The 12,913-nt window shown below is 42.5% G+C and overlaps 1 protein-coding gene across 1 annotated transcript in view; it reads left to right on the forward strand.

Annotated features, from left to right (window-relative positions):
- The window catches only part of LOC132106009 (meprin A subunit beta-like), an 8,499-nt gene extending 6,755 nt beyond the window's left edge, over nucleotides 1-1,744 (forward strand). The window contains exons 8-11 of the mRNA XM_059511592.1: nucleotides 1-332; nucleotides 465-629; nucleotides 729-837; nucleotides 1,678-1,744. The exon at nucleotides 1-332 is cut by the window's left edge and continues 106 nt beyond it. Of these exons, the coding sequence (XP_059367575.1) occupies nucleotides 1-332; nucleotides 465-629; nucleotides 729-837; nucleotides 1,678-1,744 (673 nt within the window). The remainder of the gene's footprint in view (nucleotides 333-464; nucleotides 630-728; nucleotides 838-1,677) is intronic.
- The last annotated feature ends 11,169 nt before the right edge of the window (nucleotides 1,745-12,913 follow it).

Below are 12,913 nucleotides of genomic sequence, written 5' to 3' on the forward strand. Positions count from 1 at the left end.
CTTCTCACTGGATGATATCAATATTTCAGAGACAGAGTGTCCCTTCATATGGCAGATAAGAGACTTTGAGAAGGAACTGAACAGTGGGTTGGGCATTTGGAGTCCACTGTATTACTCCAGTGATCGGTATCGCTTTGTGGGTTTTTTATTGTTGTTCGATAATCAACTTCAAATGTATTTGTTTCTGGTATCTGGAGCATATGATGAGCATCTGCAGTGGCCTTGTCCATGGAGACAAATCACCGTCCAGATCCTGGACCAGAATCCACACATCCAGAAGCGCATGTCCTTTGAGCAGAGCATCACCACTGACCCTTATTTGACTTATAATGGTTAGATCTTTAATGCAATCTGATTATTTTATATCATTTTTCATGTTTTATATGGAACATTTTACTCAGTTGAGAATCAGTTATGATCTTAGCTTTTAGGGTTCTGTTAAAAGCCACGTTTTGTTCTAACAGGTGGCAGGTATTTCTGGGACAAACCTCAATATGGTCCATTCGCCATCAGTGATGAGTCTGTATTTATTGGTGAATATTCCTATGTTGTGCTCTTAACAAAAGAAGATCTCACCAGAAGAGAGTTTATCAAGGGTGGAGACCTCATATTGCTCTTCACTATGCAAGGTAGGATTTGTGAAGGAACCTCGGAGAACAAGAGCCAACTGGACTTTATTAGATCGAGATTTCTGAGATCATGTCTATAAATGTTGTTCATCACTCCAGATATCTCAGCGCTGCTTCAGAACGACTCTCTACCCTGCCCTAAAGTGACCGTGAAGAACTTCAATGTCTCGACTGACACAAGCGTCCAGCAGGAACCATGTGCTACAAGGTGAGTCTCCTTCTGACCTCTGCTGCTCTTTTATTCAGAATACACAACTTAAATAAGTTCTTTCAAAATGACACTATATTTAAGAAACAACAATATATTTTAGCCCTCTTCTTTAAAGGTGAAAGCCTTTCTGAGAACTTATAGAAAACACAGGATGGCATCTGAACAGTGACATAATAAAGGTCATAATCTCTTTAACTTTCATCTTTATCGGGTATAAACAGAGATTCTCAAAGCCTTTAATGCAGGCAAATATATACATCCTATTAATATACAGAAGGTAGAATTAAACGATGTACTGTATAGAAAAACTCAGTTCAGTTTACAAAGATGTGGCTTTCAAGAATTAATATCCAGAACAGCATTCTGTAGTTCAACAGCCAGCAGATTATTACATTATACAGACCTATTTAACACAGATTTAACATTGTTTTATGATAGGGTCTGATCATTTGTTAACTGGATGTTTAATGCTTTGATTTTGAGAAAATATTAAATAGCCTGTTTACAATATAAAATTAATTAACTAATAATTGGTAACAATTGTTATGAATTAACAAATACTTATATACTGAAGCACAACCATAGGCTATAATATGCTAATATAGTTTAGGCATTCAGAAACAGGTGCAGTTTTACAGCCTTCCATTTTATTTGGTGTTTACCTTTTATTGGACTCGAGTTTATTTGTTCTGTAAATGTAAACAGCAAGACGGGATATTTGCATATAGTTTATTTTAAATGGAACTGAATGCAGATTTGATTAGTCTACATTGATTACAGATGAATGGCTGCTCAGTTTGATGATAAAAGCTAACAGTATTTTTGTTTGTTGTGTAGAGTTGTTCCCACAACCCGGCCGATCTCAACAACTACAGCAACTACAGTAGAGCCCAAAGAGGGGTAAGACTACAGTATTAAGTCACATCCCAGCTAACTAAATATGAATTATCAGTAAACTGGGAGTTTATTGAGGCAAAAGTCATAAATACTGAATATGTCTTCCTCATATAAAGTGTTACTGCACCAAATAATGAGAGTGATTTTGAACTAAAGAAAGCTGATTGGTTAAAACCATATGTTGAGGGCCAAAAGCAAGATATAACCTTCAAATACATCTGCATAAATACCGTATATACAGTTAAATGAGTGTTTTTCTGTCGCATTAATAATGTGTATGTTCCCATTTGTACCTCTGATGTTTCAGTGAGTGTCTGGACATATTCTGCAGTTCCAGTGTCTCGACTGCTTCCTCTCGGATCATCTTGGTGCTTTGCTTTCTTCTGCTAGTCGGTTAATCATGATAAATCACGAATTATCACTGCTCAATGTCTGACTGTTCAGTAAAAACTACATCTCTTCAGTCGTCAGGTATATCATAGTTACAGTGTGTATTCTTACATGGGTTATAGGCCTACCTTAGCTTTAATCATAATAGTTATCAATATATTGTAATTTTAAGCTCTTATTGTAATCATAATGAATGATTCACACATTTTCTGTAAAGGATTAAGGTTAATATTTACTATATTTGTGTCTTTTCAATGTGATAAATCACTACCAGAAAACTATTGATAGAGGAAATCACGAAGGTTATCAGTTTTATAACTATGACTATAATATTCCCGTGTGTGAAACATGACTTTAAAATTAAATTAAATGTATTGCATTAACACTGCTGGTGTTTTAATACATTGTATTTTCAGGGCTTGCATTTTTGGGTTTGAAATTTAAAGTTTCTGTATAGAAGCCATTTTAAAGGAATAGATTTATACATTTTTTCATTATTTCATTATTAAAAATTTACTCATCTATATTCACCTTCCAGATGTCATTTCCAAAACATTTATTCAGTATAATATGAACGGGTAATTTAAGCAGTTTAATATTCAGGAAGTGCAGAAATAGTTGTAGAGTACCGATGCATCTCCATCTGAACTGTAAAACATGTTTTCTTGTTTCTGTTGACTGGTTTCTTATCCAGATATATCAAAAAATTCTTAAATCAAGATGATTTTGCTAGAGTAAATTGCTAGAGTAAATAGTAAATTGGCCAAGTTATTGGGTCTTTTGCTGAATATCTGCCAATGGGGGGAAAATTATCTTAATTCAGAAGACAATTGTTTCTCCAAATTCTCCAATGAACAAATATCCATAAACACTTTTAATATTAACGTAAGATAAACACATTTTATCTGGTTATATCAACATCAATTAGATCAACTAATTCTGTTCTGATGGGATTCCTGTTGCCCAGATGAAATGTCAGTAGAGTAGTGCGCACACACAATTTATTAAAAAGCTCAAGCGTGTTTTAATGCCATCTGTGGTCCAGGGGAATATTACAAGGAAGCTTCCCTATATGCCACATAAAGACACATTTTTACTTTAATGTTTGGTGTTAATAAAAACTAAACTCTAAAACGGCTTCTGTCACATTTTGAAGTTCAGCTCACCTCAAAAAAGAGAGATGTATGACTCATAAATTGGCTAAAAATCAATCACAAATTGCTACAATTCAAGACTTTTCCACAAACCTGTTTGACCAGTTAGTTAAAGAGCAGAGGTGTAAAATACTTGAGTAGTTTTACTTGATTACTGTACTTAAGTATTATTTTGGGGGATTTGTACTTTACTCAAGTACAGTTTAAACTGACTACTTGTACTTTAACTTGATTATATTTCTGAAGATAAAAAACATTCCTTTTTTTACTCCTTACAATTTTATTTCATCTTGAAAAGTACATATTTATTTTATCTTATGCACATTAAATATGGTAAACAGCTCAAATGTGTGTGCCTGACTAGAGAACTAATGATCATTGTTTTCATGCATCAAACTGTCACGGTTGGTAAACCGTGATCTCTGGGTTTTGCACTTTGTGGTGAAGTCTGTGTGTTTCGCGTCTGCACTGATTAGCTTGTGGGCGTCTCCGCTAATTGTCATCAGCAGCAGCTGTCACTCATCACTCTCTCCCTATATAATGGCTTGTCTCATGTTTTGTGTTTGTGAGAGCGTTGTTTCATGTCGGTAACTGTTCTTTGCTTCTGTGTTGTTCTGTGTTTGGATGTCCGTGTCTTCCCCCGGAACCTCATCCACTCATCGCACCTTCACAAGCATCACCACTTACCTTCGGCTCGATTCCCCGCAGTTCCTGTGCCATCATCTCCTGCTGCCAACTCTCCACCACCATCTGGATTACTCACCGCCTTCAACATCTTGGATTGTCGTCTTCCCAGCGTTGCTTGTATTCTTGTTTGTTTTGTTTTGGTTTTCATTAAATATTGTTCATACTCGCACTTGTTTCCAGCTTCTCCTTCCCCCAGTCGTTACAGAACGCTCTCACCAAAATGGAAGCAGCGAGCACCACCTCTTTATCTGACTTTATCCACCACAGCGTCAACCGTATGTATCAGCAGCAGGAGAGCATCGCAAACACCGGACGCGCTATCCAAGCACTGGTGGCACAGGTGTCCGAGCTCACCCAGCAGATCCACCAGCTCACCTCTCCCACTGCGCCCATCGCACCGCCTGCGCCGCCCGGCCCCCGGGAGACCCCCCAGGATCACTTCTGGCCAGAGCCGCGACTTCCGGCGCCAGAAAACTATTCCGGTGAGCCAACCTTCTGCAGAACTTTCCTTAATAAATGTTCCATGCACTTTGCCTTACAGCCCCGCACCTTCGCCACCGAGAAGTCGAAGGTTGCGTTCACCCTGACTCTTTCCGGCAAGACCGCCCTGTGGGGGACGGCGGTGTGGAAGAACCAACATCCGTGTTGCGCCTCGTTCCACACCCTCTCGGAGGAGATGAGGAGGGTCTTCGATCGAGCCGCGGCCGGCAGGGAAGCCGCCCACCAGCTCTCAGACCTACATCAAGGGACCTCCTCTGTCACGGATTACTCCATCCAGTTCCGCACCCTGGCGGCCGCATGCCAGTGCAACGAGACAGCGCAGTGGGATCAATTCCTGCATGGGCTGGCCGACCGTGTTCAGAAGGAGATCAACCTCCTCGAGCTGCCCCCCACACTCAACGGTCTCATCAACCTAGCCGTGCGATTTGATGCCTGGATTAATCGGCTGGGTAGACAAACCAGTCCTACACGCCATCCCATCTCTCTGGAGAGGGGCCTCTCGAGTCGAGAGAACGCGGTCGGTCCCGTCGACGACCACGAATCCATGCAGGTGGGTAGAGCTCGGCTGTCCCGGAGGGAGAGAGAGCGGCGGAGGTCCCAAGGACTATGTTTGTACTGCGGAGGCTCAGGACATACCATCTATTCCTGCCCGGTAAAAGAGCCAGCCCGGTAGTAAAAATTAGGCTACTATCGGGTGGGATCTCCGCTGGGAAGTCCTCAACAACATCATCGACTCTCCTTCCGGTGAAACTGAGGTGGGAGAATCACACACACGACTGTCACGCCCTTCTGGACTACGGAGCCGAGGGTAATTTCATCGACTCACTTCTTGCGCGCCACCTGAACATTCCTGTCCTGCCTGTGTCTCTTCCCATCCATGTCACCGCACTCAACGGCCAGGAACTGCCTCACGTCACTCACTACACGGAACCCATCACTCTGCTCACTTCAGGCAATCATTGCGAAACCATATCCTTTTTTCTCATGGACTCCCCCGTAGCTCCCATTGTCTTAGGTCACCCCTGGTTAATGAAACCTAATCCACGAGTGGATTGGGGTTCCAACACAGTCACATTGTGGAGTGAAAGTTGTCATGAGTCTTGTCTGGTTTCTGCTTGTCCTGTTGTCCCTGTCTCTGTCTTTCAGAAGGAGAACATGGTATTATCAAACATGCCCGCAGAGTATCTGGACCTGAAGAAGGTGTTCAGTAAATCCCGTGCTGCTTCTCTTCCTCCGCATCATCCCTACGACTGTGCCATAGACTTAGTGCCAGGTAAGTCTCCGCCTAAAGGCAAATTATACTCTCTTTCTATTCCAGAGAGGGAGGCCATGGAGAAATACATTTCTGATTCCTTGGCATCTGGGTTCATCCGCCCTTCCTCTTCTCCAGCGGGGGCGGGATTCTTTTTTGTGGGTAAGAAGGATGGTTCTCTGCGACCTTGTATTGACTACCGAGAGCTGAACAACATTACGATAAAGAACACCTATCCATTACCACATATGTCTTCAGCTTTTGAGAGGTTACAGGGAGCATCCGTATTCACAAAATTGGATTTACGTAATGCTTATCATTTGGTCCGCATCAGGAAGGGGGATGAATGGAAAACCGCCTTTAATACCCCTAGAGGTCACTTTGAATACTTGGTGATGCCATTCGGGCTCTCCAACTCGCCAGGGGTTTTCCAAGCACTCATTAATGACGTGTTGAGAGATATGGTAGATCAGTTTATATATGTTTACCTGGATGACATACTGATTTTTTTCTTCATCTCTCCAGGAACACGTTCAACACGTCAGACGAGTGCTCAAGAGATTTACTTGAGAAGGGTATTTTTGTCAAGGCGGAGAAATGCGTATTCCCCCGTCTGTTCCCTTCCTAGGGTATATCGTCTCGTCCGAGGGAATACGTATGGACCCTGACAAGGTTAAGGCTGTGATAGATTGGCCATCTCCTGATTCCCATAAGGCCCTACAGTGGTTTCTGGGGTTCGCCAATTTCTATCGGCGTTTATTCGCAATTTCAGCCAACTAGCCTCACCTCTGACGGCCTTTACCTCTCTCAGTACTCCGTTCAGGTGGTCGGACGCAGCTGAGACTGCGTTCACTAACCTTCATTTCTGCTCCCATCCTTGTGGCCCCTGACCCCACACGGCAGTTCGTGGTGGAGGTCGATGCATCAGAGGTGGGGGTAGGAGCAGTGTTGTCCCAACGTGCTTCCTCTGACGATAAGGTACATCCTTGCGCGTTTTTTTCCCATCGTTTATCTCCTGCTGAACGCAATTGACATTGGTAACAGAGAATTGTTGGCCGTCAAATTAGCTCTATGTCAATGTCACCTTTATTTATATAGCGCTTTAAACAAAATACATTGCGTCAAAGCAACTGAACAACATTTATTAGGAAAACAGTGTCAATAATGCAAAAATGATAGTTAAAGGCAGTTCATCATTGGATTCAGTTATGTCATCTCTGTTCAGTTAAATAGTGTCTGTGCATTTATTTGCAATCAAGTCAACGATGTCGCTGTAGATGAAGTGTCCCCAACTAAGCAAGCCAGAGGCGACAGCGGCAAGGAACCGAAACTCCATCGGTGACAGAATGGAGAAAAAAACCTTGGGAGAAACCAGGCTCAGTTGGGGGGCCAGTTCTCCTCTGACCAGACGAAACCAGTAGTTCAATTCCAGACTGCAGCAAAGTCAAATTGTGCAGAAGAATCATCTGTTTCCTGTGGTCTTGTCCTGGTGCTCCTCTGAGACAAGGTCTTCACAGGGGATCTGTATCTGGGGCTCTAGTTGTCCTGGTCTCCGCTGTCTTTCATGGATGTAGAGGTCCTTTCTAGGTGCTGATCCACCATCTGGTCTGGATACGTACTGGATCCGGGTGACTGCAGTGACCCTCTGATCTGGACACAGACTGGATCTGGTGGCCACGGTGACCTCGGAACAAGAGAGAAACAGACAAATATTAGCGTAGATGCCATTCTTCTAATGATGTAGCAAGTACATAGGTTGTTATGGGAAGTGTATCCGGTTCCGGTTTACCTAATTAATGCAGCCTAAAAATCCTTTAACGGATTTGGATAATAAAAGCATATTCGTTTGTTATGTGTATGCCAGGTTAAAGAGATGGGTCTTTAATCTAGATTTAAACTGCAAGAGTGTGTCTGCCTCCCGAACAATGTTAGGTAGGTTATTCCAGAGTTTGGGCGCCAAATAGGAAAAGGATCTGCCGCCTGCAGTTGATTTTGATATTCTAGGTATTATCAAATTGCCTGAGTTTTGAGAACGTAGCGGACGTAGAGGGTTATAATTTAAAAGGAGCTCATTCAAATACTGAGGAGCTAAACCATTCAGGGCTTTATAAGTAATAAGCAATATTTTAAAATCTATGCGATGCTTGATAGGGAGCCAGTGCAGTGTTGACAGGACCGGGCTAATATGGTCATACTTCCTGGTTCTAGTAAGAACTCTTGCTGCTGCATTTTGGACTAGCTGTAGTTTGTTTACTAAGCGTGCAGAACAACCACCCAATAAAGCATTACAATAATCTAACCTTGAGGTCATAAATGCGTGGATTAACATTTCTGCATTTGACATTGAGAGCATAGGCCGTAATTTAGATATATTTTTGAGATGGAAAAATGCAGTTTTACAAATGCTAGAAACGTGGCTTTCTAAGGAAAGATTGCGATCAAGTAGCACACCTAGGTTCCTAACTGATGATGAAGAATTGACAGAGCAACCATCAAGTCTTAGACAGTGTTCTAGGTTATTACAAGCAGAGTTTTTAGGCCCTATAATTAACACCTCTGTTTTTTCAGAATTTAGCAGTAAGAAATTACTTGTCATCCAGTTTTTTATATCGACTATGCAATCCATTAGTTTTTCAAATTGGTGTGTTTCACCGGGCTGCGAAGAAATATAGAGCTGAGTATCATCAGCATAACAGTGAAAGCTAACACCATGTTTCCTGATGATATCTCCCAAGGGTAACATATAAAGCGTGAAGAGTAGCGGCCCTAGTACTGAGCCTTGAGGTACTCCATACTGCACTTGTGATCGATAGGATACATCTTCATTCACTGCTACGAACTGATGGCGGTCATATAAGTACGATTTAAACCATGCTAATGCACTTCCACTGATGCCAACAAAGTATTCAAGTCTATGCAAAAGAATGTTGTGGTCAATTGTGTCAAACGCAGCACTAAGATCCAATAAAACTAATAGAGAGATACACCCACGATCAGATGATAAGAGCAGATCATTTGTAACTCTAAGAAGAGCAGTCTCAGTACTATGATACGGTCTAAATCCTGACTGGAAATCCTCACATATACCATTTTTCTCTAAGAAGGAATATAATTGTGTGGATACCACCTTTTCTAGTATCTTGGACAGAAAAGGGAGATTCGAGATTGGTCTATAATTAACTAGTTCTTTGGGGTCAAGTTGTGGTTTTTTGATGAGAGGCTTAATAACAGCCAGTTTGAAGGTTTTGGGGACATGTCCTAATGACAATGAGGAATTAATAATAGTCAGAAGAGGATCTATGACTTCTGGAAGCACCTCTTTCAGGAGCTTAGATGGTATAGGGTCTAACATACATGTTGTTGGTTTAGATGATTTAACAAGTTTATACAATTCTTCCTCTCCTATGGTAGAGAATGAGTGGAACTGTTCCTCAGGGGGTCTATAGTGCACTGTCTGATGTGATACTGTAGCTGACGGCTGAATGGTTGCAATTTTATCTCTAATAGTATCGATTTTAGAAGTAAAGTAGTTCATAAAGTCATTACTGCTGTGGTGTTGGGAAATGTCAACACTTGTTGAGGCTTTATTTTTCGTTAATTTAGCCACTGTATTGAATAAATACCTGGGGTTATGTTTGTTTTCTTCTAAAAGAGAAGAAAAGTAATCGGATCTAGCAGTTTTTAATGCTTTTCTGTAGGATATGTTACTTTCCCGCCAAGCAATACGAAATACCTCTAGTTTTGTTTTCCTCCAGCTGCGCTCCATTTTTCAGTCTGCTCTCTTTAGGGTGCGAGTATGCTCATTATACCATGGTGTAAAACTGTTTTCCTTAACCTTCCTTAAGCGTAAAGGAGCAACTTTATTTAAAGTGCTAGAAAAGAGAGAGTCCATAGTTTCTGTTACATCATCAAGTTGTTCTGAGGTTTTGGATATGCTAAAGAATTTGGTTACATCAGGAAGATAACTTAAAAAGCAGTCTTTTGTGTTAGAAGTTATGGTTCTTCCATACTTGTAACAATAAGTAGAATTTACAATTTTGGCTATATGAATTTTGCAAAGAACTAAATAATGATCTGAGATATCATCACTTGGCTGAATAATTTCAACACCATCAACATCAATTCCATGTGACAGTATTAAATCTAGAGTATGATTTCGACAATGAGTAGGTCCTGAAACGTGTTGTCTAACACCAATAGAGTTCAGAATGTCTATAAATGCTGATCCCAATGCATCGTCTTCATTATCAACATGGATATTAAAATCACCAACTATTAAAACTTTATCTGCAGCCAGAACTAACTCGGATGTAAAATCACCAAACTCTTTAATAAAGTCTGTATGGTGCCCTGGTGGCCTGTATACAGTAGCCAGTACAAACATAACAGGGGATTTATCATTAACATTTGTTTCTTTGGATAATGTTATATGAAGTACCATTACTTCAAACGAGTTATACTTGTAGCCTGCCCTCTGAGAAATCCTGAAAACGTTGTTATAAATTGAAGCAACACCTCCACCTTTGCCTTTTAGACGGGGCTCATGTTTATAACAGTAATCTTGGGGGGTGGACTCATTTAAAATAATGTAATCATCAGGTTTTAGCCAGGTTTCTGTCAAACAGAGTACATCTATATTATGATCAGTGATCATATTATTTACAAAAAGTGTTTTCGTAGAAAGGGATCTGATATTCAATAAGCCAAGCTTTATCATTTGTTTATCCATATTGCTTCTGTTTTTTATTTGTTGAACCTCAATTAAATTGTTAATCTTAGCTTGGTTTGGACGTTTTTTGTATTTTCTAGTTCGGGGAACAGACACAGTCTCTATAGTGTGATATCTAGGTGAAGAAGTCTCTATGTGCTGAGAATTAACTAACCTCTGTGACGGGAGGCAGCTAGCAGACGGTCGGTTTAGCCAGTCTGTCTGCTTCCTGACCTGGGCCCCAGTTAGTCAAGTATAAACACTAAGACTATTTGCCATATTTCTAGAGAGAAGAGTGGCGCCACCCCAGGAGGGATGAAGACCATCTCTTTTAAACAGGTCAGGTCTGCCCCAAAAGCTCGTCCAATTGTCTATGAAACCTATGTTATTCTGTGGGCACCACTTAGACATCCAGCCATTGAGTGATGACAATCTGCTATGCATCTCATCACCACGGTAAGCAGGGAGGGGACCAGAGCATATTACAGTGTCTGACATCGTGCTTGCAAGTTCACACACCTCTTTAATGTTATTTTTAGTGATCTCCGACTGGCGAAGTCGAACATCATTAGCGCCGGCATGAATAACAATCTTACTGTATTTACGTTTAACATTAGCCAGCACTTTTAAATTTGCCAAGATGTCAGGCGCTCTGGCTCCCGGTAAACATTTGACTATGGTGGCTGGTGTCTCTATATTCACGTTCCGTACAATAGAATCACCAATAACTAGAGCACTTTCATCAGGTTTCTCAGTGGGTGCATCACTGAGTGGGGAGAACCTGTTTAATGTTTTGATCGGAACAGAAGAGCGGTGTTTTGACCCACGACTACGCTGCCTCACCGTCACCCAGTTGCCCTGCTGCTGGGGCTCTGTTTCCGGAACCGAACAATGTACAGGAATCCCTGAGCTAGACGCATCCAAAGCTCTAGAGGAGTGACGTCACTGGCTTTTTTTCGGTCGCTTTGATTTTACTTTATCGATCCGCCCGGGTTCCAAAAATGTCAAACCCGATTCTTTATCACGTCTTTTTGATCCCTCCGCCCGCCCGGTGACTCCCGAGTGTATTTTACTGGAGAGAGTAGTGGTCTCAGCACTCGTATGGGAGGTCGAGTTGAAGGTCAAGACGGCCTTAGAAGGGGTAACGCCTCTGCCCGGTTGTCCACTGAACCGTTTATTTGTGCCGGAGGAGTTAAGGTCCGAAGTCATTCAGTGGGGTCACTGCTCTAACGTTGCTTGTCATCCAGGGATAAGCCGAACTAATGGGTTAGTTAAACAACGATTCTGGTGGCCACTTATGGCTCGTGACGTCAAGCGATTTTGTTTTGGCTTGCTCAGTTTGCGCCAGTGGTAAGTCATCTAACCGACCTCCTGATGGGCTCCTTGAACCGCTGTCTGTCCCTTCGAGACCCTGGTCCCACATCGCATTAGATTTTGTTGCCGCCCTCCCACCCTCTAATGGCATGACGGTTGTTTTGACCATAGTGGACCGGTTCTCAAAGGCGGCACATTTCATTCCCTTGCCCAAATTACCGACAGCCAAGGAGACAGCGGACACTGTCCTAGATCCCGTCTTTCGGCTTCATGGCCTCCCGGTAGACGTGTTTTCTGACAGGGGATCTCAATTTATATCCAAATTTTAGAAAGAGTTTTGTAAATTGCTAGGAGCATCAGTTAGCTTGTCTTCGGGTTATCATCCCCAAAGTAACGGGCAGTCTGAGCGAGCCAACCAAGATTTAGAGAGGACGTTGCGATGTTTGGTCTCAAAGAATCCTTCTTCCTGGAGCCAACAACTCTCTATGGTGGAGTACGCTCACAATTCGTTACCATTGTCAGCCACGGGCCTTTCTCCGTTCCAGTGCAGCTTAGGTTACCAGCCACCAGTTTTTCCCAGTCTGGAATCTGAAGTCGCGGTCCCCTCCGCTCACGCGTTTGTCCAGAGGTGCCACCGCACCTGGACCAGAGCCCGCGAGACTCTGCTCCGGATGAGGGAGCGCACTAAGGCCAAGGCCGATCGCCACCGGTCAAAGCCTCCCGTTTACGTTGTGGGTCAAAAAGTGTGGCTTTCTACCAATAACATTCCTCTGCGATCCGTATCTAACAAGTTAGCTCCCAAATTTATTGGCCCGTTTACTATCACCAAGATCATTAGTCTGGTGACAGCCCGCCTCAAACTACCTCCAGCGTACAGTAGGAGACACCCCGCCTTTCATGTGTCCAAAATTAAACCCGTGTTTTATGCACGTATTAATCCTACTCCGGTTCCCCCGCCGCCGCGTTTCTCGTAGATGGGGAAGCGACTTATTCGGTTAATCGCATTCTGGACTCGAGACGGAGGGGGGGAGGATTCCAGTACCTGGTGGACTGGGAAGGTAACGGTCCGGAGGAGAGGAGTTGGGTACCTGCTAGGGACATATTGGATCACTCCCTTATTGATGATTACAATCAGCAGGTAGGCCCTTCTGGGAACTTCAGGAGGCGTTC

Source organism: Carassius carassius, chromosome 26 (genome assembly GCF_963082965.1).
Source record: "Carassius carassius chromosome 26, fCarCar2.1, whole genome shotgun sequence".
Taxonomy (NCBI): domain Eukaryota; kingdom Metazoa; phylum Chordata; class Actinopteri; order Cypriniformes; family Cyprinidae; genus Carassius; species Carassius carassius.